This window comes from Apus apus, chromosome 27 (genome assembly GCF_020740795.1).
Source record: "Apus apus isolate bApuApu2 chromosome 27, bApuApu2.pri.cur, whole genome shotgun sequence".
Lineage (NCBI taxonomy): Eukaryota > Metazoa > Chordata > Aves > Apodiformes > Apodidae > Apus > Apus apus.
The window spans coordinates 274,225-299,143 of record NC_067308.1 but is presented as its reverse complement, the minus strand read 5'-3'; the positions used below and the strand labels follow the sequence as shown (position 1 = coordinate 299,143).

General features: G+C 61.3%; 1 protein-coding gene across 1 annotated transcript; it reads left to right on the top strand.

Moving 5' to 3' along the window:
• The first annotated feature begins 819 nt into the window (after positions 1 to 819).
• ZNF687 (zinc finger protein 687) lies at positions 820 to 23,777 on the top strand. The gene is made up of 9 exons (XM_051641275.1): positions 820 to 857; positions 15,012 to 17,278; positions 19,431 to 19,609; positions 20,168 to 20,344; positions 20,599 to 20,761; positions 21,000 to 21,296; positions 21,664 to 21,776; positions 22,268 to 22,409; positions 22,940 to 23,777. Exons 2-9 carry the CDS (start codon positions 15,032 to 15,034, stop codon positions 23,411 to 23,413), a joined length of 3,792 nt encoding a protein of 1,263 aa, XP_051497235.1. The 5' UTR covers positions 820 to 857; positions 15,012 to 15,031; the 3' UTR covers positions 23,414 to 23,777.
• Positions 23,778 to 24,919: the final 1,142 nt, after the last annotated feature.

Here is a 24,919-nt window from a genome sequence, read left to right as displayed (position 1 = left end):
CAGCGCCGCTAACCAATCAGGGAGGGGGGTGGTGGGAGGGGGGGCCAATGGGGCGGGATGTTGCGCTGAGTGACGGGCAGGCGGCCCAATGGGCGGGGGGGGCTTCGTCATGGCGGGCGGGGCAGCCAATGGGGGAGCAGAGAGGCGGGGGCGTGTCTGAGTGACGGGGCCCTTCACCAATGGGGTGAGCGTTCTGCGTCACGTGGCGGGTGAGGGGCGGAGCGGGCGCGCGGCTCCACCCCGCCCCACCCCGGAGTGACAGCGAGGGCAGCCAATGGGAAGAGACTATTGAGCCACCGCTGCGCGGCTCCAGCCAATGGGAATGGCGGAGGGGCGGGCCCTTCCGCCGAGCGACAGGAACGGAGCAGCCGGGAGCTTCCGTGACGGGCATGGCCCGCGGCCAATCGCGGGGAGCGCCCGCCTGAGGGACGGCCCGGATCAGCCAATGGGCGGCGGGGGGAGGCGGGCGGCCCTGACGAACGCGGGCTCCAGCCAATGAGCAGCGAGTCTGCCCCGTGGCCAACCACCAATGGGGAACAGGGTGGGCGGGATCACGGTCTGACTGGCAGCCGCGCCGCCCAATCAGCGCTGCCCGCGGGGGGGCGGGCCCAGCCGCCGAGTTGTCTCCGGCTCCGCCAATGGCGAGTGCGCGCGGCCGCCAGCCCCGGCGGGCGGCAGCCAATGGGGACGCAGGACGCGCTGAGTGGCGGGCGCGGCAGCCAATGGGGAGGCGCGGGGCAGGGGGGGGGGGGGCCGCGCGGGGCGAGCGGCCGGCGGGGGCGCGGGCCAAGCAGGAAGTGCCGGGAGCGGCGGCGGGAGCGGCGGCGGGAGCGGCGGGGGCGGCCCCCCCGGCTCAGGTACCGGCGCCGCGGGACCCCCGGGGCTCGCGCGGGCGGAGGGGACCCCCCGGGGCTCGGGGGGGGGACCGGGCGCCCGGCCCGGCCGGTCGGCGGAGCCGCGAGGCCTGGCGGGAGGGGACGGGCCCGTCGCGCCGCGCCCGGGGGGTCACGGGCCGTTCCCTCCTCCCGTTCAGCCGCGCTGGCCCCGTCGGGTCTGGGCGCTTCACGCCCCCCCGCCCCTTTCCCGCATTCCCTGTGGGAATCGGGGGCGGCCGCGTCCCCCCGCGGCTGCCGGGAGGGCTGAGCACGTTCCCCCCCCCAGGCCTGAGGGGGGTCGGGGGGCGCGGGGCGTGACTCCCCCCCCGCCTGGGGAGCCCGGGCATGTCCCGTCCCCCCCCCCAGCACCGAGAGTTCCCCCCTGCGCCTCCTGGGGACACCTGGGCTCGTTCCCCCCTCCCCGGCGCCGCGGAGAACGGGGGGGGGGGGCTCTGCTGGTGCCCCCCTGTCGTTAGGGGCAGGATGGGGCCGGCCCTGGCTCCTCGCCAGCTGGGGGGCTTAGCTGGGGGGCAGGGGCTGTTCCTGGGCCCCCCCCCCCAGCTCTCGGGAGGGCCTGATCCCGGCTGCCTCTCCCCCTCTCTGGGGTTTGGGGTGGTTGTTATTCCCTTCCAGGGCTCTTGGGACTGGGGCCCTTCCTGCTCCCTGCCTGGGGGGCTCAGAGGGGGCCGCACAGGGTCCCCCCCAGTTCTTTAGGGGTAACATCTCCTGCAGCCCCAGCGGTGGTTTGTTTTGGGGCCCCAGTTCTTTGGGGGAATTTTCTCGCTGCTCCGGTTTCTGAGGAGCTGCGGTTGGATCAGGCTTTGGGGCTCCTGGATCTGCTCGGGTGTCTCTGGGAACCCCTGCCCTGAGGGTGGGAACGGGGCCCGTGGGGCTCTGCTCGCTCCCCGGTGCCCTGGGCAGGAGAGAATCTCACTGTTGTGCCGGTTTTGGTGGGGAAAAGAAGGTGGGAGATGTGGAGAGGATCCTGCTGGACCCGGGTGCTGCAGCCCGGGCAGTTTTGGGTCCTGTCGCAACTGGGGATGGTTGGGTGGAGCTGGGAAGCTCTCTAGGAAGGCCTGGTGTGTTTCCAGAGGCAGGAGAAGGCTCATGGAGCACCATCCTCAAGCGGGCCCACCCTGCACTTCCCGCAGGGAAGGAGCTGGGAATGGTGAAGCCTCGTGGCAGGTTCTTGCCCACCGAGGTCTGGGCGACTCTGCCCTGCGGGGTCTGTGGGCAGCGAGGTGTCCTCGGGCTGGGGGTCTTGTCTGAAGCCCTGAGGGGGAGGAGGAGGCCGAGGGGCAGGAGCAGACCTGGGGCAGGGCAGCAGAGCATTTCAGTGGGGCTGCTTCTTGTGGGTCTTGGCCACTTCCTTAAGAGCTGCCTGGGTTGTTGGGGTTTGTTTTTTTTGCAAGAGGGAGAGCGAATCGGGAGCACAAACGTGACGTTTTCTTTCAAACCCAGCTTCTTTCCTCTCTTCTCCTCCTGTTTCTTGCTCTCACCCCCTGCAAAGCCCTTTCATTCCTCCCTGCTGGGGTCTGTGTGTGCCCTGAGGAGCAGCTCTTGGCATCCCCTTCCCACAGGGACTTTCGTTTGGAGAGGGTTCCCTGGGAGGGCAGCAGGGCCGAGCTGGCAGCCCTGGCCTGAGGTTTCTAGCAGTGCTTTAGGACCCAGGGCTGGTTGGTGGCAGCAGCTGCCTCAAAGGATGTATTTTTAGTGTTTCTGAGGAGGAAAAAAAATGCGTCACCCACATGTGGCCGTGCTGGTGGAGGCAGAGGCGGGAGGGCCGAGGTGCTTCCCAGAAACCTGTTCCCTGGATCCTTCCTGGTCAGCAGGAGGGTCGATGAGCTCTGCCAGCCCCGTGGTGTTGTCCCCACAGCCTGGGCTGTGCCAGGGGGCCCTGGTTCACCACTGGGACCACTCCAAACCAGTGGGACCAGGCTGGAATGCCAGGGTCGGGCTGTGGTCCCAGCATGGAGGTGGCTCAGGACCCAGAGCACCCAGAGCTCTTGTCATTTTGCAGGAACCCCATTTGTGTCCACTTTTCTGGGTTTATTCCACCCCCATTAGGTTCTCCTGGGTCTCCTCCCTCCTCCTGCCACTGTGTGATGGCTCCTGCAAGATGTTTTCTTGGGCTTTAATCTATTTCTGCCATCAAGTGCACATCTGGGCACTATAAAAATGATAGCAGTGAGTGCAGGGAGGGAGCTCCATGTTCCTTCCTTTTGGCATCTTCCGTGGCAGATTTTCTATTGATGTCTCTAGAATAAAGGGGGGGTTTGTTTGTTGATATTATTTTACATTTATAGAACCAAAGGGGTATGAAATGGGGTGAATCCCACTGGGATGGAGGTCACTGGTCGCTGCTCATCGTGACGTGGAGATGACCCTGGGTGAGGGGAACATTGTCAGGGGAGATCCTGGTCCTTCTGCCATGAAATGTCTGCCTGGAGCCACCCAGCCCTCATCCCTGCACACCAGTGTGGATGCTGGTCATACTGGTCAATCTGGGAACAAAAACCTCCCCCCACCTTGACACCCAAGCTGCTTTTTTTGCTTGATCAGGGCTGCAGAAACACCTGCCAGTGTTTAAAAACTTCATTTTTCGGGCTGGCCAAATTGCTGGGATTTCTGGATCTGCTCCACCACTTGTTTGTTTTGATCTCCCCAGAAGTCAGCAGATGGTAGAGCCTTAATTCTGGGGAACGGGTGGGAATTTAATCCCCAGCAGCCTCGGTCTCGGGGGGCAGCTGAGCTGGGGTGGGGGCTCAGGAGCTGCCCCAGCTCCTCTCCCGGGATTTGCACCCAGCTGTGGGGCAGGGGGATGGGGAGGAACAGACTTTGCTGCTCCCTCTGCTGATCAGGCATCTTTTTTTCTGCTTGAATTCAGTGAAATCCGTGAGCCAGCCACTCCCATCCCAGCCGGGGGATCCGTGTCCCTCAGACCCTCTCACCTCCCCCCTGGCAGCTGCTTTGAGATTCTCCTCTTGCATTTAAACCCTCTCTCGTTGTCACAAAACCCCCTGGAAGAGGAAAAGGATGTTTTGATGGCAATACCTGCCAGTTCAGGGCCTGACACTGGCCCTTTCCTTTCGCTGCCAGTTTGTTCTCTCCTGTTTTCCTTCCCCTCTGGGCTGGTTTTCTTCTTGCCCTCAGGGGGGATCCCCACGAAGCCACCTGAGATGGACAAAGGGAACACGGGTTTTAATCACTTTAGTTGCAGCAATCATAAATCCCTCTTATATATATATAAAAAATAGGGCTCTACCCTTTCATGACCAGCATCTTCAGCCTGAAAGAGGCTTCTGAGCTTCAGGACCTGGGGGGAAACTGAGGCTGCAAGGGCTGGAAATCCTCTCATCCAGGCTTTTTTTTTAAAATGAATTATTTTTAAAGTGGGAGTGATGGAGGTGCATGAAATAAGAGGCAGTGGGTAAAAAAGAGAGGGAAGCAGGGGCTGCTGGGCAGAGATCCTGGTCCCTCGGCCTGCCCGGGATGCTCTGGGAACGCTCTGGGAATGTGGGCACCTGGTGGCCCCTGGGCACAGCTGCTGGCTCCGAGTTACAGACACGGGCACTCGCGGCCTGACCGGGGGCAGTTCTGCTCACACAGACCCCCCAGGTTCCAGCAGCTGCTGCCCCGGTGGCTCCGGAGCCGAATTTGCTGCTCTCGCCGGTTCTGCCGGTGGAGCCTCGGGCTGGGTGGGCACCGGGACCCTCCCCGGGGGTGACACGGTGCTCCCGGTGACACGTCCCGGGGGTGACACGGTGCTCCCGGTGACACGTCCCGGGGGTGACACGGTGCTCCCGGTGACACGTCCCGGGGGCACCTCCCGGTGACAGCACCGTGCAGAGCCCAGGCCTTGCTCCCACCCCAGCTCTGCCCACTCGCTCTCCCCAAGGAAATGGAGCCAGGACGGGGTTTCCCAGCGGTGCAGCTCCTGCCCCTGCCCCCTGCTCCTGCCCCCTGCCCCCCCGCTCCTGCCCCCTGCCCCCCTGCTCCTGCCCCCTGCCCCCCCGCTCCTGCCCCCTGCCCCCCTGCTCCTGCCCCCTGCCCCTGCTCCTGCTCCTTGCCTCCTGCTCCTGCCCCCTGCCCCTGCTCCTGCCCCCTGCCCCTGCTCCTGCCCCCTGCTCCTGCCCCCTTCCTCTGCCCCCCGCTCCTGCCCCCCGCTCCTGCCCCCCGCTCCTGCCCCCTGCTACTGCCCCCTGCCCCCTTCTCCTGCTCCTGCCCCCTGCTCCTGCCCCTGCTCCTGCCCCTCTCCTGCTCCTGCCCCCTGCTCCTGCCCCCTGCTCCTGCCCCCTGCTCCTGCCCCCTGCTCCTGCCCCCGCTCCTGCCCCCGCTCCTGCCCCTGCTCCTGCCTGCACAAACACGCTGCTCACCCGCCAGCCCAGCCCGGGAGCTGCGGGAATCCTGGACCTGCTTATTGGGGAATCCTGGACCTGCTTATTGGGGAATCCTGGACCAGCTTGTTGCAGAGCGGGGGCGGGGAGGCCCTGCCTGTTCCCTGGGGACGGGATCCCGCTGCCCTGGCTCTGCCACAGGGTGCGGGAGAGCCGGGGGGTGACGGGCTGGTTGTGGCCGCCCCAAAACCCCCTGCCCGGCCTCCCTGCTCCGCTCCCGCTTCAGGAACATCCACCAGGCTGGGCTCGGGTGGTTGGACTCTGGGCTCGGGGGAAGGGAGCGGGGAGGTGCCGGGGGCTGGATGAGCGCCCCGGGGGGATGTTGGTGCGGGATGTTGGTGCGGGGGGACGGCCGAGCCGAGCGGAGCACAATGGGCACGGAACGTGCGCGTCATGGCTGAAGTTTTTAATCCCCTCCTGCCGCCTGGAGCAGGGAAAACAATGCCCCGGGTTTCAAATGGCCCATCGAGCACCCTGGCAGGGGATTGTATTCTACCTGCCGCCCCCGGAGAGCCTCTGCATGTGCTGGAGGGGAAGAAAAAAGGAGAAGGGGAAGGAGGGACAGACAGGGTCCTCAAGGCTTGCCAGCAGCAGGGCACAGGCTCTGCTGGGCCCAGCACTGCAGGGAGTTTCGTTGGGATAAATTAATAATTAAACTCCTGGAGTGCCTTAAAGTGGCCGTCCTGTCGGGGAGCTGGTAGCCAGGCTGGGTGAGAGGCACCGGGCATCCCACCGTGGCCCCTCCTCTGTGTGCTGGGATCACATGGAATCAAATCTGGGTTGAATCCCATCGCCCCTTTTGTCCCCTTGGCCTTGAGGTGGGACATGCAGGAAGGCAGAGCTGGGAGCAGCTCCATGCAGACCAGCCCTCATGGGGTGGATTATTGGATCCTCTCCCACAGGAGCCATTTCAGCCCCAGCGTTTGCAGTTGCTCTGGGAATCTGGGCACGATTCTGCTCTTTACATGACAAAAAAAACCCCAAACCTTGAGGTGCTGGAGCAAACTGCTGGGATCACATAATTTGTTGTCCCTTTTCTTTCCCTTGAATCCTGCAGCCACAGCTGCTCTTGGGTCCAGGGGAGCTGTGAAAGCTGCTCCAAGTGTCCCAAAACACTCCTTGGCCCTGAAGGCTGCGTGGGCGCCACGTCCCTTGCTGGAGGACACGGTGCCTGATCTTTGGAAGCAGAGACTCCCTGTCCCCCTGACATGGCCAAGGGTTGTTTGCTGCTTCCCCCGGGGGGAGAGGAGCCCCGGGAGGGGGTGGCCATCCCCCCACTCCCAGCACGAGGCCGTTCCTTGGAGCAGACTTTGTTCCCGGCGGTGCCGAGCGCCTGGATTTTGCTCCGGTGCTGGGGCCTCCCATCACTCCAGCCCCACCAGCTGCTCCAGCACTGCATCCCGAGCTGGGGCTAAAACTGATTCCTTCTGGGGTTGATCCTTGTTGGGTCTGACCCTGGAGGTGCCAGCTCTTCTTTGGAAAGCCCGAAGCAAACGTCTCTCCCCTGCGCGGTCGGTAAATCAAGCGGATCTGCCCGCTCGGGAGCCCAGCGCTCCCGTTGGAAATATCCCTGGAAAGGGCCAGGTGGAGGGAAGGGCTGACAGGGATGGGCCTGCAGCACCCGATCCAGCTCTGCTGCTCACACCCTTGGGCAGCTTTGATCTGCTCCGGGTGGCTATACTGGGTACAACTGGTCTTGGGACCTCCCCGGGGTTATTTTCCCACTCGCTTTGAGCCTGGTGCCCATCAGGGTTTCTCTGTTGGTCCAAATGGAGACTGGGCTGGAGGCAGCAGCTTCCTGCTGGAAAAAGGGAAACTGAGCTCCCAAAGCCAGCAACCTCTTGTCTGTCAGCAGGGCTCAGGGATGCTCCGTGCTCCCTCAGGTGACGTTTTCTCTCTCCAGCCTCTCCCGAGTGATTCCTGAGGCGTTCCCAAGCCCACACCAGCCTTGGGGTGCCCTGATCTCCCAGCTGAAGCGCAGGGATCCTCGCTCCCTTTTCCCTGCGCTCCAGATCCGGGTCCAGCCAAGCTCAGGGGAGGGCAGAGGCTGCTGCTTCAGCACCTGCAGACCCCTCTGTGTCCTGGAACTCCTTGGAAAGGGCCTGGACACGTACTGGGATTTAGGGAGGAGCCTCTCCAGGAATATGGAGGGTTTTGCTTTCGGTTTTAAGTGGAGGGGAGGTTGCGAGAGCTGCCGGGGAGGCTGAGGGGCCTGGTGATGATGGAGCAGAGCTCGGGCACCTCGAGGTGACCACAGCTCCTTGTGCCCTGCTCTGCCCATGCCAACGGGTCTCTGGATGCTGGTGCTGACAGGTGGAAGGGGAAGTGGGAAAGGGAAGAGGAAGCTGCTTCAGCTGCTGTGCTGAAGTACAAGGTGTCGGGGAGGGACCCCCAGCTGGCATGGCCACCCCCTGCAGAGCCACCAGTGCCATTCAGCCACCTCGGTCCCCAGAGCTGCCCTCCCGAGGGGCCAGCAGAGCAGAGGGGCTCGGGGCTGGTGATGTGATTTATTTCTCCCTTTTTCCCCTCCCCTCCTGCTGCCACCGTCCCCGCTGAGCCCTGGCCTCATGATGTCATGCTGGGAGCAGGACTTGTTGCTGGTTCTTGTTTAACCAGGCTGCTTTTCTCTGCCTTTCTGTCATTTTCCCTCCCTCCCTCCACACCCTTCTCCTACACCTGAAACCTGAGACCACTTTCTGTCCCTTCCCACCCCCATGCTCCCCCCCTTTTTTCTTTTTTTCCTCCTTTTTCTCCCTCTCTGCTCCATCCAGAAGCTCCTTCCCATCAGGTCGGTAGCGGGTCCCGGCGTCTGCAGGTTGTGCTGCTCAGGGCTGGCTGGATAAGCAAATCCTGAGGAGATCAGGAGGCAGAGGGAGAAATCCCGTGTGCCAGGAAGGGGCTGGGTGCTGTGGTTTGGAAATAATCTGCGTGGGTTCCAGCTAAGGAGCAAGTGGTGGGGGTAGGAGCAGGGGAGTGTCACGGGGGCGATGGCCGAGGGACTCCGGGTGACTTGAGGTGTGGAGGCTGCGTGGGAAGGGGTGGAAAAGCATTTGGGATCATGGAGGAGTGTGGGACAAGTGCAAAGGACGGGCATGAGCAGGGGCTGCGGGGGCCAAAACCCCACTGGAGATGTCAGGTCCCTGCGTGGGCTGGTCCCCAAAATGCCGCTCTTGATGCTTCTCCTCTTTTCCTGCTTCCTTCATCCCCAAAGCAGGAAGTGATGCTTCCTCCATGACAAGGATGAGAAAAGGGGGAGTGGGAGATTTGATTCCGTGTCTGTGAATGCACAGATATTAACGTTGGATCCACAGACATGGAATTAAATAAAGAATTAAATGTGCAGGAGCTGTTCTTAACGCTGACCTTTGTTTCTCTCCTGACCCTCCAAAGCTTGGCTGAATCCCTCCTGCCTTTTCTATTAGCAAAACTAATTATAGTCTGGAAAGTAGTGAGGGGTGGCTAACGAGCGTGGAAGTTGGAGGGTCTGTCTGGCCAGGTGCTGGATTCCAGGAGGTGGTTCCCAGGAAGGGCTTCCATGGCAGCAGAGCAGGCGCAGAGGGGACGGACGTAGCTCCGGCAGGTACTGGGGTCTCCCTGGGGTGGGATCCATTGGTGGCAGAAGGAGTCTGGATGTGCTGGTCCTGCTCCAGCTCACATCACATCACCCCGTGCCTCAGCTTCCTCATGTGTAATAGGCTCAAACCCAACTTCATCAAGAGCAGGAGCTCGTTAGGACGTTTCCCATATGCCAGGTCTTGCTGAAGAGGCAAATGGGGTTTGGAGATGGAGGGAAAAACCAAACTCCTCTTGCAGGTTCAGTTTCCTGCTGGGCTGATGGCAGCACAGCCTGCTTCCCAAGCAGGGAACCCAGTCCAGGTGATTCCTCACTGGCTTGGTGTCAGCCCAATGATATCTCTTAAAATCCTTGCACCCCTGGAATCCTGTTTACTCTTTGGCCTTCCCTTGGTCAGTGAAATGAATTTCTGTGTCGCTTGAAAAATACCCAGTTGGTTTCAGCTTCTTGCTGGGGGAAGGGCCCTGGCTGGTGCCTTTCAGGGAATTTTCCTTGTTGGAGATAGAGGCTGTTTGGAGCAGAGCCCCGTGTGCTGCAGTGAGAAACTGCAATTCAACCATTTAACCAAAACCCACCCATTTTACCCTGGCTCTCGACCCCCCGAGCCACGGCTGCTTGTACCAGTTGTGCAAAACTTGTCAAAACCACGACTCTGTTCCCAAACCAAAGGGCTTTTCTCTCCTCCTCTCCACCAGTTGCCAGTGCCAGGGGCTGGGGGGGAGGGTTTGGAGGCTGAAATGGAGAAAAGCTGCACCAGGTGCAGCGAGTTTGTCGCTGGGGGAATTTGTCCCCATCCTGCCCCCTCCTCTGGAGATTGTCTGCCGGGGGGTGGGATTGTGTAACATCCAGTGCTCGTTTGGCTCATTAAAAACAGTTGTTCTCTCGGGTGACGTCTCCCCTGCACAAAGGCTGAGGCTTTTCAGCAGGGGATCAGTTTTAAAATAGCCCCAAGAGCCTCGGGAGGACAAGGGAGGCAGGGATCCTCTGGGCTCCAGGCGAACCTCTCCTCGTTACTCCCTGTTCCGCAGGTGCCCGCGGCCAAGGTGTGTTTTCCTGCTGGGTTCCCCGGGTGCCGGTGGCCCCAGGGAGGCCGTGGGCTGGAGGCCTGGCAGCAGCAGAGCGTGGGGACAGGCTTTGTCCAAGGTTTCCTCTGGGCCTGGGCAGTTGTCACGTGGCGCCGGGAGCGCCGACATTCCCGGTGGCTCCGGAGGCAGCGGCAGGGTGGGCAGCCGGGCCCCCCGCTCCGCTCTGCTCCCGAGTCAGGTGTCTGGAAGGGGATTCTTCTGGTTGTTGTGGTGCAAACTTGCTGGCAGGCAGCAAGTCCCTGCGAGGGTCAGGAAGGGAAACAGGAAAAGCAGCTTTTAAAAATAGCAAGTCCTTGAAATAGTCCCAGCGTTTGGGCTCTTTTGTCTGGGCCGGGCTCGGCCTCTGGGTTCTGCTCTTTCCACAGGTGGTCCCAGGCCAGACACGTGTGGTGGGAACCCCTTGGGGTTCTCCTGGCCTGCAGGGTGAGCGTGCAGGGCCCCCTGCCCAGCCCAGGGCCCAGCAGCTCTGGGAGCTGATCCGTGGCTTCCACGGGAGCGTGGATCGCAGGAGCCTGGGAGCGTGTGGTGGGCACAGCCTGGGGGGCTCCAGGGGCAGAAGCCTTTGAGTGTGTTTTAACATGACCTGGTGCAGGAACAGTGTGGGAATGTGGTGTGGAGATGGGGGATTGCCCCTGGCTTGGTGCACGGAGCTGGATGTGGTGTGGTGAGGGGGGAGGCCAGTGGGAAAGTGTTTAACTTTTCAGGGAGGCTTGGCTGCTGGAGGGGAGATTTTTAACACCATTTTATCTTCTTGTGGTAGACTAAATAAGCAAACAAGCTGTGAAAATGACAGTTGGTTCAGCAGTTGCTCGTGGCCTTGTTATTTTAGCTGTGAGCCCCAGGACCTTTGGGGGGGTTGCAGTGGTTTCCTCAACGGGACCCACGTGGTGTGAGCCCCGGGTCGGCTGGGCTGGTGGGTCTGTCCAGCCTCCCCTGGGCTGGTCTCTGGTGGGAATCATCACCTGGATTGGGTTGGAAGGTGCTTGGGTCGCTCTGGACTCTGGACTCAGACCTGGCAAGTGGAATCTCCTCTTCCTTATGGTTGTTCTCCCAACACTTGTGGATTTTTATTGTCTCTGCTGTGCCGTGGAGGGCAGCAACCCAAGGCCTGCCTCCTGCCCGGCCTCCTGCTCATCTGAGAGGCAGAAACCTGAATCCAGGAGCAGACAATGACCAGAACTGCTTCCCTTTCCTGCCAGGGACCGGCTCAGACCATCCCCCTCCTGGCAGCTCCTGCCAGTCCTTGCACCAGCCTGGTGTCCTGTAGGTGGGACAGTGGGGACAGCACCGACCCAGAGCTGTGTCCTCCCTGTGCATCCAGAGCCCGGGCAGCCCCACAGGGTGCTGGGGGTGGGTTTGTGACCTGCAGAGTCACCAGGAACTTTCTCCTCCTGCTTGAAGCCATAACCGTGGTGACCATCAGGGTGACTCCTGCCAGGGTCTGTGTGTGTCTGTTCATTATGCAAATAACAGCTCGAGGCCTGTCTCTCCAGCCTGGGGCTCTGCTGGAGGACGGGCTGGTTTTAGCAGGCCCTTGATGATTTCAGTCCAAAACCCCGTGTAACCTTAGGGTGGCTTGTAGAGAGGTGACATGTGGCATTCCTGACGTGTGGACTCATCTACTGAAAGCTACAGCTCGTGGGTGTGAGGTGGTTAGGTCAGCAGCACAGTTGGAGTGGAGAGGGGATGGTTGGAGTGGAAAGGAGATCTTTGGGGTGGAAAGGAGATTTTTGGGGGTTGGATCTAGATTACCTTCTAGGTCCCTTCCAACCCAAACCATTCTATGAGTGTGTGATTCTATGAAAAGGGGACACTCATAACTCCATAGTTCTGGACTCAGTAGCTGCACCAACTTCATCCTCCAGGCAGGGTTTTGGGTTTCCTTGCTGCTCCAGGGATGTGTCCTGCCCCTGTGGCTCCATCACTGCCTTGTCTCCTGCACAGGGCACACGGCTCTGCCTCCTGCTTCCCATCAGGGTGACCATGTGTTTTTGGGGTGATCCTGTGCCCCCCATGCTTTGATGTGGTTGTGGCCATAGGCAGGATTGAAGGAGCAGGGAATTTCAGACAGAGTCTGCAGGTCTCTTATTTTAGAGCTGGGCAGGGATGTTCAGGGCAGGCTGGCAAACAAGTCTGGCAACCTCCTGGTCTGCATCTCTTCCTCCTCAAATCCAGAGAGGATCTGGGGATCTTCTCCATGGCTGGGTTGGGATCTCAGACTCTTCCTCTCCCCCATGCTGTGGTTTCCCCAGCTGTGGAGCTGGGGGACCAGTGACCACCACGCAGACTGAGCTGCACATGGACAGGTCCTGCTGGAGCTTCTGAAGGGCTGGTGCCTGGTGGGACCCTGGTGCCTCCATCACAGAGCTGTTCCCACATGGATCTGGTGCTTGTTGTAAACTCTTCTTTTCCTGGGAGTCAGGACAGTTGTCACAGCTCCACCAGTGAGGTTGAAGATGCCCTTCCCTGCCCCCCTGGTGGACTTTTTTTTGCCCAAGAAAAATAGTTCCTTTGCCTAAGAAAAGAGTTGTGTTTTGAGCTACCAAAATAACTCCTCATGTCGGCCTGGTAGGGGTGGAGGTGGAGCTGGGCTCTTCCCATCTATACTGTCCTTTTCAGTAGGAGTTACTGACTCCACACCAGGACTTTCCTTTTCCATCAGAAGAGGCTGAGTGAGGGATCTTGGGACTTCTAAGATTAGGATCTCAGGATTTCTAAGAACAACAACCAGAAAAACCCTTCTGGGGTGGAGACTTTCCTGTTACTACCAACCTAGGAGGACATACTTGTGCAATCAGTGCTGTGCAGGGACTCCTGCCACCCTTTTGGTGGGGACCCTTCCCTGGAAGAGCATCTGTCAGAGCGTGGAAGGGATGAGCGGTTCTTAAATGACTTCATTCCTGCCCCAAGTGGTGAGTGTTGAACAGAGACAGGATCCATCATCAGTTTTGCTTTTAAAAGCAGGGCTCAGTTGTCACCCCAGCCTGCAGGCTGTGCTGGCTCGACAGCAGCTCTGCTCTCTGCCTGGGTGTTTTCCACCTCGTGGATTCCTTCCTCCCAGGTTGCCCTTTCCAGGCAGGATCTCCTGCTCTTGCAATGACCAGCTGCCTTGTCGTGCTGTCTTTGGCTCTAGCAGAGATTCACACCCCATCCAGCTCCTCACTTGATGCCCCTGCTGCCCTCTGGGGCCTGTGGGTGGGCAGGGGGCTGCATGGGCACGGGGGAGCGATGCTGGTGGGAACTTGCCCACTTGGATGTCCAATGTCAGCGTGTTCTGGAGCAGCAGGTTCCTGGGTGGCCCAGAGACCCTGAGCTGCACCCGGTAGAGATCCCCTCGGGGTGACCCAGGGTGAGGGATAAAAATAAAGCCAGACTAAGCCTCCTCCCTAAGCTGTCGGGAGAGCCACCAGAGCCCTGACAGCCCCACTAAGCCTGGGGTAGCTGTACTGGGAGCCAGGGGGGTTGCCAGGGACAGGAGAAAGACCAGCCCAGGTGTGAGAGCTGCTGCTCACCTCCAAGGAGGCCCAGGCTGGGGGGGAACATCTGCTTCCCTGAGGCCAGATGCTGCCAGGGAGGTGGTGGGCACCAGCTCTGCTCTTTTCCTCCATCCACCTCCAGTTTGGGAGAGGAAGAACCTACAGGATGGAGCTCCAGGTTGTGCAGGGGTGAGGGTGAACGTGCTGTGGTCTCTAAGGCTGGTACAGGACATGTCTGAGAAGAGACGCTGCTCCTGCAAGGAGATGGTCAGTCTGTTCACTGCCATCAGACAGGAGAGGTGGAAACAAGCTTCCTTAGTGCTGCTGCCTGTTTGGCCAATGCCAAGATGCCAAGACTCCATCCACCCACCCATCCTGCTGCTCACAAATCCATGGATGGAGACGATGAAATCTTCATTAAAATAATGAACATCACAGCAGCGACTCTCCCGTCTGCAGTGCCTGGTGGGACGTGGGGATGGGCTCTGGCACCCAGAGCTGTGACAGCTGGAGGTGTCTGTGATGTGCTACCAACCAGGACGACACTCTGGCTGATCTGGATTCTGCCTGTCAGTGGTTTGGCTGGTTTCAGAGTTGGTTCTGGTGTCAGGGGAAGGTCTTCCCTGGGGGCTGCAGGTCCTGCCTGCTGGACACATGGGATAAACTTCTCTTTGGTGTCAGGGGGTTTCAGACTGAGCTCCCTGGGCAAGAATCCCTCCCTCTTCTTCCAAAAAGCAGGTTTACCCACGGTGAGGGTTGTTTTGACTCTCCACAGGGCTCCAGGGAGTTGCATTTACCCCTCTCAGCCTCCGAGATAAAGGTTTCTCCTCTTCTTGGTTGATTTTGCTGGTGGCTGAGGAGTAACCATCCTCCCTGCCCTGCACCCTGATGCTGTCCTGAGACCCCCCTGTCCCCTCCCACTGGATCTGCTCCCCTGGACAGACACATGTCCAGCTGCTCTCCAGCACGTGGGGCCTCCCCTGTCCTGCCTCCTGTGCCTGGTTGTCCTTAGAAATCAGAGTCTTTCCTGCTGTCTAAGCCCCATCCCCTGCCTGCAGCTTAATCCTGGGATTTCTTACCCAGTGACAGGAGGAACATTATTCCCTTTGTCTCTGCTGCAGCCACGTTTGGAAACCTGTTGCCATGCCCCCAATCCCCTGTCTCCTCATCCTTTGCTCCATGTGTTGCAGGTCCCTTATCCAAGTCCTCCTCTCTGGACACTGTCCCTGTGAGCTGTGTCCTCCTGGGGCTGCCCCAGGGGTGGGAAGGATGGTCCCTGTGTCCTGGTGTCCTGTTCCCCTTGTGGGGGGACAGAGCTCCAGCCCTCCTGGCCAGGCTGCAAGGTGTTGGATCCCAGGGCACTGGGTTTCTCCTGGATATCCTTCTATCCTGGCTGAGGATCAAAAAATGATCCATAAACAAGCAAAGTGGCAGAGGCCACGAGGCGTCGTGGTTTGCCCGAGGGGCACAGGGTGGGCGGGGGTTCCCATGGGGGTTTTGTGCTTGGTGTGGGGCTCAGAAACCCTTTTCCATCCGTGCCTCTGGGGGCTTCATCCACACGCCGTGGTCAGGGTGCTCATGCTCCTCTCCTTGCTCCCTTGCAGGCTCTGCTATATTCCCCACCATGGGTGACATGAAAACCCCAGATTTTGATGACCTGCTGGCAGCTTTCGATATTCCCGACATCGACACCAACGAGGCCATCCATTCCGGCCACGAGGAGGCTGATGCTCACATCAAGCAAGTCCCTGGGGAGCCAGGACCCCCCGACCACGTCCTGCCCCACGCAGACATCACAGCTGTCAGTGTCATTGTGAAGAACACGGTGTGTCCTGAGCAGCTCGATGCCCTGGACGGACGCAGCAAAGATGGGCACGTCCTGGGGCCCCGCTTGCTGCAGAACGGCTTTGGGGCCACCGAGATGCCCAGGTCCCCCACTTCCAGGTCTGTGGAAGCCGTGGCGTCCTCCAACGGGGAGTGTTGGGTGAAGGAAAAAGGCCCCAAACCTTTGGATATCTTCTCCCATTTTGGCCCCGATCCCAGTGAGGACAACACTGCCAACCTGATCGACAGGCCCCGGGAGTGCAAGCCGAAGGAGAAGCCCCTCGCCGTGCCCTCCCTCTCCCCATCTCCCACCCCATCCCTGGACTGCAAGGAGCCCCTGGGGGAGGGCACAGAGGCCCTGGCCCCGGCCTTCCCACAGCCCTTCGAGACCAGCCAGCCCGGGGGTGCTCACGGGTCCCCCCAAACCATCGCCTGCATCAAAAAGGAGGAGTCTGACTCGGAGGAGGTGGGCCGGGAAGCCAGCCCCAAGGGCTTGGCTGCAGCCTTGGCCAACAGTCCCTTGGATCACCTGAAGTCAGTCACTGTACGTTACTCCACTGAGGATTCTCCCATCACCTCCTGGCCCAGCTCAGACCCAAACCTGGACAGCAGCACCAGCCACCTCCCCGAGGTGAAGCGCTCGCCCGCCAGCCCCCAGGAGCCCTTCTTCAAGCCTTCCTCACCAGTGGTACAAAGCCCCAGGATCCCCCCTTCCCCAAAGCAGCTCGACACCATCAGCCTCAAGGAGGAGCAAGAAGTTCTGGAGAAGTCGATGGGAAGTCCACAGAGTATGTCCAGCGCTGAGGATGAGGAGGAGGAGGAAGACAACAACAACGACTCCCCTTCTTCCAACTCCTCACGGCCCCTGAAAGTGAGGATTAAAACCATCAAAACATCTTGTGGCAGCATCACCCGGACAGTGACCAGGGTCTCCTCGGACTCAGAGCCAGGCTCCACCAAGGGCCCAGCTGAGCAGAGCTCCCAGGAGACCTCTCTTGAGAGTTCCAGCTTCTCCACATCAGCAGAGAAGGAGGAAGGGATGGTGCTGGAGTTGCCCAAGGAGAAAATGGAGCTTTCCAGCCCCTTGAAAACCGTTGAGGGGCCCAAAATTGTCAGTGTTCAACTTGGCAACGGCACCAAGCTCAAAGGGACCGTCCTGCCCGTCTCCACCATCCAGAACGCCAGCAGCGCCATGCTGATCGCGGCCAGCGTGGCCCAGCAGAAGTCCGTGGTGCTGCCAACAAAGACAGGGAAAGCCGTGGCCAAGAACATCATCAACCTGGTGCCACAGACCCTGCCCAAGGCTGACACCAGGACCAACGTCAGCACCGTGACGCAGACCAGCACCATCACCACCACGGCCAACCAGAAGGTCAACGGCACCACGGTGGTGATGGTGCAGCCGCAGAAGCCTTCCCCGACCGTGGCGGGCACGGTGATCTCCCGCAGCCAGTCCAGCCTCGTGGAAGCTTTTAACAAGATCCTCAACAGCAAGAACCTCCTGGCCACCTACAAACCCAACCTGAACCCCCCAGCTGATGCCAGCCTGGCCCTGCCGCCCTTCGGCTACCGCTGCCTGGAGTGTGGAGACTCCTTTGCCCTGGAGAAGAGCCTGGCTCGGCACTACGACCGGCGCAGCATGCGCATCGAGGTGACCTGCAACCACTGCACCAAGCGCCTGGTCTTCTTCAACAAGTGCAGTTTGCTCCTGCACGCCCGGGAGCACAAGGACAAAGGGCTGGTGATGCAATGTTCCCATCTGGTCATGAGGCCCATCGCTCTGGATCAAATGATCGGGCAGCCAGACATCACTCCCCTGGTCTCTGTCACCTCCTTCCCCGCTGGCAAAGTGACCGGCGTGGCTCAGGATGCCTTGGCCACGGCCAACGGGGCACAGGACCTGCCCATCCTGCCCCTGAGCAACAGCTCTGAGCAGAGCAACTACAGCTGCTTCAGGTGCCTGGAGTGCAAGGAGCAGTGCAAGGACAAGGCCGGGCTGGCTGCACATTTCCAGCAGGCGGTGACCACGGGGACCACCAGCAGCACGGTACGTGGTGGGGAGCTGGACCTCAGAGCCACAGCACGTCCCTGGGGAGGTGGGACAGGGCTGGAGGACTCCACATGGGATTTAGACAGCGTCCACCCCATTGCTCCCAATGTGAAACTCATGCAGGAGACCTTAGAGCACCTTCCAGTGCCTGAAGGGGCTCCAGGAAAGCTGGGGAGGGGCTTGGGACAAGGGCAGGGAGGGATGGGATGAGGAGGATGGGTTAGAACTGGAAGAGGGAGATTGAGGTTGGACATGAGGTGGGAATTCTTGGCTGTGAGGGTGGTGAGACACTGGCCCAGATTGCCCAGAGAAGCTGTGGATGATGGAAGTGTTCGTGGTCAGGGTTGGATGGGGCTTGGAGCAACCTGGTCTAGTGGAAAGTGTCCAAGCCCATGCAGGGGGTGGAACTAAGTGATCTTTAAGGTCCTTCCAAACCATTCCATGATTCTATGAGCTGGGGCTCAGCTGGTGCCCACGAGGCCCTGGCTGGGGGGACAAGAGGCTGCTGTTGGGGACAGAGCTGACCCAGGGCAGGTCCCTGGGTGTCAGTGCCCTGGCTGGTGGCACAGTGGGACGCAGCCATCCCCACGGAGCCATGTTGGAGCCACGGGTGCTGCTTCCTCTTTTCTCCAGCCTGAAGCACAAATGGAGGCTGGAGAGACCAGGGCGTGGGCTGGGTTTTTTTCAACCCCTCTTCCAGAGCCAACCTGGAGATCCCATGAGCTTCCTGCTGCTGCCAACACACCCTGGTCTGTTGGGGCAGCAGCATCCGGCAAACACGGGATTAGCGCTGCCCAGGGGTGACCTTCAAAAGGAGAGGAGGGAAAACGTGTCCACAGAGGAGCCCTGTCCTCCCTGTGGCTCAGCTTCACCTTCCTCTCTGTCCAGAGACGTTCAGCCCCGGCCTCCTTTGCACAGCAGGAATTTGCTGTTTCCTGGTAACTCTGTTTACTTTGAAGCTGCTGCTGTAGATACTGAGGCCGCGCTGCCGCGGGCAGGGCTGCGTTTGAAGGTCACCAGGAGCCCAGAGATCCACATGTTTATATGGATTCTCCTGCAGAGCTCTCTTGGCAGCAGGATTTCTTACTCCCATCCCGTCTCCCAGCCTTGGTGTCTCTGGAGGGTTTGGTGCTCAGGGAAGATGGGATGTCCACGCCAGGGATGTGACAGGAGCAGTGAGGGGGCAGCAAGAGGAGGAGAGCAGGGGCAGGAGCTGGGGAACATTGTCCTCACCTCCTGCTGCCTCCCAGTCCAGCAGTGGAGTATTTCTGGCTCGGGGTGGGCAGAGCTTGAGCTTGGGAATTGAACGTGAAGTTGCTGGCAGGACACAACCTGTTCCCAGGCTCCACCTGGCCCAGTAGCCTTTTCCCATTCCCAGATGGACTTGTCCCCACACCAGCTCTGCCTACAAACAGCCTTTTTTCCTTTAAGGCCCAGCGGCCCAGCAGCTTTCCCAGCACAGCCTGGGGTGGGATGGCTTGAGCCATAAGCCTCCCTAATCCTCTTCCTCACCTGCCACCCTTCATCCCCCCTCCCTTCAGATATGTCCCTTGTTCCCAGGCTGTCCTTAGCTGCTGTTCCCAGTCGGATCCCTGGCTCCCTCCTCTTGTCTCAGGTCTCTCTTGGTACCTTTGGACCCGCTCTGGGTGTCAGGGGAGGGGAGCTCGGAGGCAGCTGCTCCTTCCCATCCTCCTTTGCTCTGGGAATCACCTCTTTCCAAGCAGTTCCTGTTGGAATCCCCGTCCTGGTTCCCTCAAGTCCTGATCAGGTTTTCCGCTCCACATCCCCCTGTCCCTGTCCTGGCCTGGAGCTGGAAGTAGTTCCAGGAGGGTTCAGGCAGCTGGTTCCAGTTCCCCCCCCCACGCTCTCCCTCCCTCACTGGGGCTGGTCCTCATCTCCCCCTCTGGGGAAAAGCCTGGAAAAGGCTCCTGGGCTGCGTGCGAAGCCCCGGCCACGATCACCCAGCAGCTGCACAAGAGGATTAGCTCCTAAAATATTCCCTGCAGAGTCCTGGCACTTCTAGCCCCTGGTGACACGTGGCTCGGGGCTGGTTGGTGCTGCAGGTCGCCAGCCCCGTCTGCAGAAAAGGCTTTTGTGGGTGTGGGCAGGACCAGGCTGAACGTCCCCATGTCCTTCCCCCCTCCCCTAGGTCTGCACAACGTGTCCCATGATCATGTCCAACCGCTGCAGCTTCAACGCCCACCAGAGGATGCACAAGAACCGACCCCCCCACGTCTGCCCCGAGTGTGGGGGGAATTTCCTGCTGGCCAACTTCGAGGCCCACCTGAAGGAATCCTGCCTGCACTTCTCCCGCCGCGTGGGCTACAGGTAGGGCAGGGATCTGCTGGGCAGGGGGAACACGGGGAGGTGCCGGGACCCAAGGGGACAGTCCCGAGTCCAGGTGGCAGGTTTTCATTTTGCAGAACAGGCAGGAGCCCACGTCCCTTCTCCCTGCTGGTGCTGGGGGCAGGGCTGGGGGGGAATGTGTCACTTCACCCCCTGCTCTGGCTCTTGCCCCTTTAATCCCCGGGGGAATTTTCCCCCTTCTGGGACCCCCCTGGCCACTGTGTCAACCCTGGTCATGGCTGGCAATGTCAGACCATGGCTGGAGTGTCTCCTCCTCCTGCCTGGGCCCTGCACCCACCATTGCTGGGCAGGACTGGTTGCTCCAGACTGGAGTCCTCCCAGAGCCCGGAACTGGTTTGGATCCTGGTGTCTGTTGGGGCAGGGGCTCTTCCCAAGCCCCGTGGTTGGACAGGGAGCAGCCGTGGGCCCTTGTGCTCCCGTTCCTCTTGGCTGGTAGCACTTGGTGACACGAGTCTCCATGTCACAGCTGAGCTCCCCACCCCGTGCTGCTTGTCCCTCACCTCTTCCCTCCTCTCTCAGGTGTCCCAGCTGCGCCGTGGTCTTTGGTGGGGTCAACTCCATCAAGTCACACATCCAGACCTCCCACTGCGAGGTGTTCCACAAGTGCCCCATCTGCCCCATGGCATTCAAGTCGGCGCCCAGCGCCCACGCGCACGTCTACACACAGCACCCTGGCTTCAGCAACCAGCAGTCCAAGTGAGTCTTCCCACCAGCTGACGGCCCCACAGGTCCTGCCAGGAGAACTGGGAGCATCCCCGGTGGGTGGGATGTTGGGGGGAGTCCTCAGCACTGGCGTGGGGAGCTGCACCCACCACCTTGTTCCTTGCCCTTCCCTCGGTGGGGGTCAGGCTGCCCCCGGGGCTCCTCTTGGCCCTCTTGCCAAAGGGGTTTTCCCAGGTCTTTGCTCCAGCCCCGGGCTGTGCCCACAGGGGTGGCTTTTCCTCCGACAGGATGATTTACAAGTGTGCGATGTGTGACACGGTCTTCACCCACAAGCCCTTGCTCTCCTCCCACTTCGACCAGCACCTGCTCAACCAGCGGGTCAGTGTCTTCAAGTGTCCCGACTGCCCGCTGCTCTTCGCCCAGAAGCGCACCATGCTGGAGCACCTCAAGGTGGGGACGTGGCCGGGCTCGGGGTGCTCTGAGATCAGTGTTTGAGACCTGTCCTGCACCTGGGGCTGGGTTTGGGCTCTGGGTTCGTCCGCAGGGCCCTGAGAGCTGGTCCCTGTGTCCCAAAGCCTGAGGAGATGAGGCTGGAGCTGGGGTTGGGCAGCCTTTCCTTCTGTCCTGCTGCAGCCCCCGGGAATTCCCAGCCCAGGCAGCTGCCGACACCCTTGTCTTTGCCTTCCAGAACACTCACCAGCCCCAGAAGCCCAAGGAGGACCTGGCCAAGAAGGCGTCCGTCCTGCTGACGCCGAAGCAGGAGCCTGTGGAAACCCCTGTGTCCAAGATCTCGGAGGAGTCGTCGTCCTCCACGGAGGAGGACGAGCCCCCCAGCTCCCCAGAGCTGCGCAAGACCAAGCGGAGCCGCTTCCAGCGCAAGACGGTGAACAAGTCCAAGGGCAGCGGCTGGACCTGCGGCGTCTGCCACTCCTGGTTCCCGGAGCGCGACGAATACGTCTCCCACATGAAGAAGGACCACGGGAAGGTGAGGAGGCTGGGGAGGCTCCAGCTCTGGCTCTGCTGAGCCCTTGGGAATGTGGGCAGGGAATGGGTGCGGCTCAGAGGAGCGGGGCAGGACTCCCGGGCTCCTGGCTGGGCCGGGAGAACATTCTGCTATGGTCTGGGTGTTAATTCTCCCCCCAGAACAAACTCGGGGGGGGTGGGGTGAGGTTTTGGGGAGCGGGGATGTTGCCTGTTCTGGTGAACAGCAGAGACCTGATGCTCCTCATCCGAACACGTGGCCCTGGGATGGGCCAGGAGAGGGAACCTGAGGGCGGGTGAGGTTCCCTGGTGGGACAGAAGGAACCTGCCCACCCAGCTTGGTGCCCACCTGCCCCCCTTGTTTCTTGCAGTCGGTGAAGAAGTTCCCGTGCCACCTGTGCGAGCGCTCCTTCTGCTCCGCCCCCAGCCTGCGCCGGCACGTGCGCGTCAACCACGAGGGCATCAAGCGCGTCTATCCCTGCCGGTACCGCAGGGGCTGCTCCGGGGCTGGGAGCCGGGGCTGGGGCAGGGGGAGAGCGGGATTCAGCCAGGCTGCTGGGGCAGGATGGAGCTGCTGGGGCAGGATAGACCTGGAGGGGGATGGAGCTGCTGGAGGGGGATGGAGCTGCTGGGGGAGGATAGACCTGGAGGGGGATGGAGCTGCTGGGGCAGGATGGAGCTGCTGGAGGGGGATGGAGCTGCTGGGGGAGGATGGAGCTGCTGGAGGGGGATGGAGCTGCTGGGGGGGGATGGAGCTGCAGGAGGTTGAAGAACAATCGGGATTGAACAAGTGACTTGGAAGTAGGAGGGAAAGGAGGTACTCGGAGGGACTCTGGGGTTTTATACCCTCTGGAGGAACCTGGATCGGCCCGTTTGGGGTTAGTGGGGGGGTCAGGATGCCAGAGCCAAGGGTTCCCAGGACAGGGGCTCGGCTCCTGGCTGCGGAGCGTCGCTTCACGCCTGCTCTGCCTGCAGGTACTGCACCGAGGGGAAACGGACCTTCAGCAGCCGCCTCATCCTGGAGAAGCACATCCAGGTGCGACACGGGATCAAGGTGACGGACCAGGCGAAGAGCCAGGAGGTGGTTATTGCCCGGATAGGGGCCGGACCCATGCAGGTACCAGGGCTCTGTGGGCTCGGGGTGCTCACAAAGGGCTGGGGCCTCAGGGGGGGTTTTGGGCAGGGCCGAAGGCATCGCCCTGACCCGGGCCCTGCTCTGCTCCTGCCCCCACATCTCCAGCAGTGCCAGGACCCACCAAGGCCCAGCACCCAGTGGGTGGGTGTGGGCCCCATCCAGACCCAGCTTCCTTAGCTCCTGCCTCTCCCTGCTGGCACAGCTGGGATGGAACTTGGCAGCCTCAGCCTCTCACTGGGAGGAACGGGAAAACATCCCTCTTGCCTGGAGCTTCCTCAGGAGTTGAGAGGGGTGAAGGTGCCTGGTGTGAGGGGCACGGGCAAGACCAAGGCTGCTGTGGGAGCCCCTGGGCTGGGGTTACGGGGCAGGGACACAGCTCCTGGGGCTGGGTCAGGCCTGTGGGGCCTTTACCTGAGCAAATATCTGTGGGAGCGGGTGGGAAAACCCTGAGGAGGCCGAGTCCTTCCAGGAGCTGCTCGAATCAGGAAAGCTGATCCCACCCGTTCCCGCAGGTGTCCGGGAGGAAGCGGAAACTGTCCTCGGACGAGGGCGACTCGTGCAGCGAGGAGCCCGACAGCACCACCCCCCCCTCCAAGACCCCCAAGGGCGACCGCAGGGCCCCTTTCCGCTGCCGCAAGTGCGGGTACTTGGCCAGCAGCGCCGCCGACTTCCAGGAGCACATTCCCCAGCACCGGACTGACGAGAGCTCCCACCAGTGCCGCGAGTGCGGGCTCTGCTTCACCTCCCAGGTCTCCCTCAACCGCCACCGCTTCATCACCCACAAGAAGAAGAAGGGGGCAGGGGAGCTGGAGGAGCCGGGGCCGCGCAGCCCCCGGGAGGGCGGCGCTCAGCACCCGCCCGACGGGAAGCTGAGCTGCAAGGTGTGCGGCCGCGGCTTCGACAGCCAGCTCAACCTCAAGACACACTTCCGCACCCATGGCATGGCCTTCATCCGCGCCCGCCAGAACGCCAGCCCCGACAACTAGAGCCCCCCGGGGGGAGGCACAACCAGGGTGCTCGGGGGGCCGGGTGGAGCTCAGGGGGCTGCGGGGCCCTCCTGGGCTCCTCCTCCTGGGCAGCGTTTCCACACGGGCTCGGATCAAGGAGCCATGAAGAGCGACCAGGACCTGGCTCACGCCTCGGCCGGTGTCCCCCTGGGCAGGGGTCTCAGATCTCCCCCCTGCCCCAGGCAGGAATTTTGGCTGCCACCTTGTACAGGGGATGAAGAGCAGAGTCAGGACCTGCTGCCCCACTCCTGGGGAGAACAAATGGTTTGTTCGCTGTTGGCTTCTCTGTCCTCAGCCCACAGCCTGTGGGGAGGGACAGTGGCCTTCGTCCTGTGGGGATGAGGAGGGGAGGACACCCCCACCCCACGCTCACAAGCCCAAGTCACAGCTCTTCTTTCACACCACGAGTCTCTTCCCAGCCGAGGGAAGGGGCGCCCGGCCCAGCAGGCCCTAGGGCCCAGGGGGTGTCTCCACCACAGGACAGAGACATCTGAGCTGGCAACATCACAGCAAAATCCACCTTTTTTTGTTTTTCTCTTCCCCCCCCCCCTCCTTGGGAATGTTGCTCGTTTGGTATTTTCCCGGGAGCCAGGGGGAGAGGCCGATTCCAGCTCCATCATCACAGAGAAACCCCTTCTCCCCCCAGCCCCTCCTGGGCTCCACTCACTGGCCGGACACACCACGTCCCTGGTCACCATCCCGGAGGTGGCACCAGCCTTGGGACACTCGGTGCCCCCAGAACAGCTGCAGCTCCCCCAGGAGGAGGAGATTGTTGTTTGGCAGAGGAAAATAAAGGCTCTGGGGGAGCCTGGAGGGAGCGCGGCGGCACCAACACCCCCGGCACCAACACCCCCGGCACCAACACCTCCTGGCACCAGCACCTCCTGGCACCAACACCCCTGGCACCAACACCTCCTGGCACCAACACCTCCTAGCACCAACACCCCTGGCACCAACACCCCTGGCACCAGCACCTCCTGGAACCAACACCCCCCGGCACCAACACCCCCGGCACCAGCACCTCCTGGAACCAACACCCCCGGCACCAAGACCCCTGGCACCACCACCCCCAGCACTGTGGAGCTGCCCCAGAACCAGGGGGTGGGGGGACAGAACTTTGGGGTCCCTCTGGCTCTGCCCGTGGAAGAACCAGGAGGAGCCGAAGCTGCTGCTGGAGGCCAGGACAGACCCACTGAGGGTGAGTCTGGGGTGGGGGGGGGGCTCTCCCCAGATCCTGGTGTCACCCACTGCCACCAACCCCCCCACACACCCCCTTCCTGCTCAGCTCCAGGGGCTCTGCCACCCCCACCCCGGGCTCGGTGTCACCAGCTGCTCCCCCCGTTGTGCCCCAGATCCCCAGCACAGCGAGGCCGTCCCTGCGTCCCCCCCTTGACCTCCCAGGAAGGAGAAAATACAAAACAAAACAGCCGGAAAAGAAACTTTCTCCTCGCTCTGTTCGTTAGCGCCTGTGCTTGGGGTAGGGTG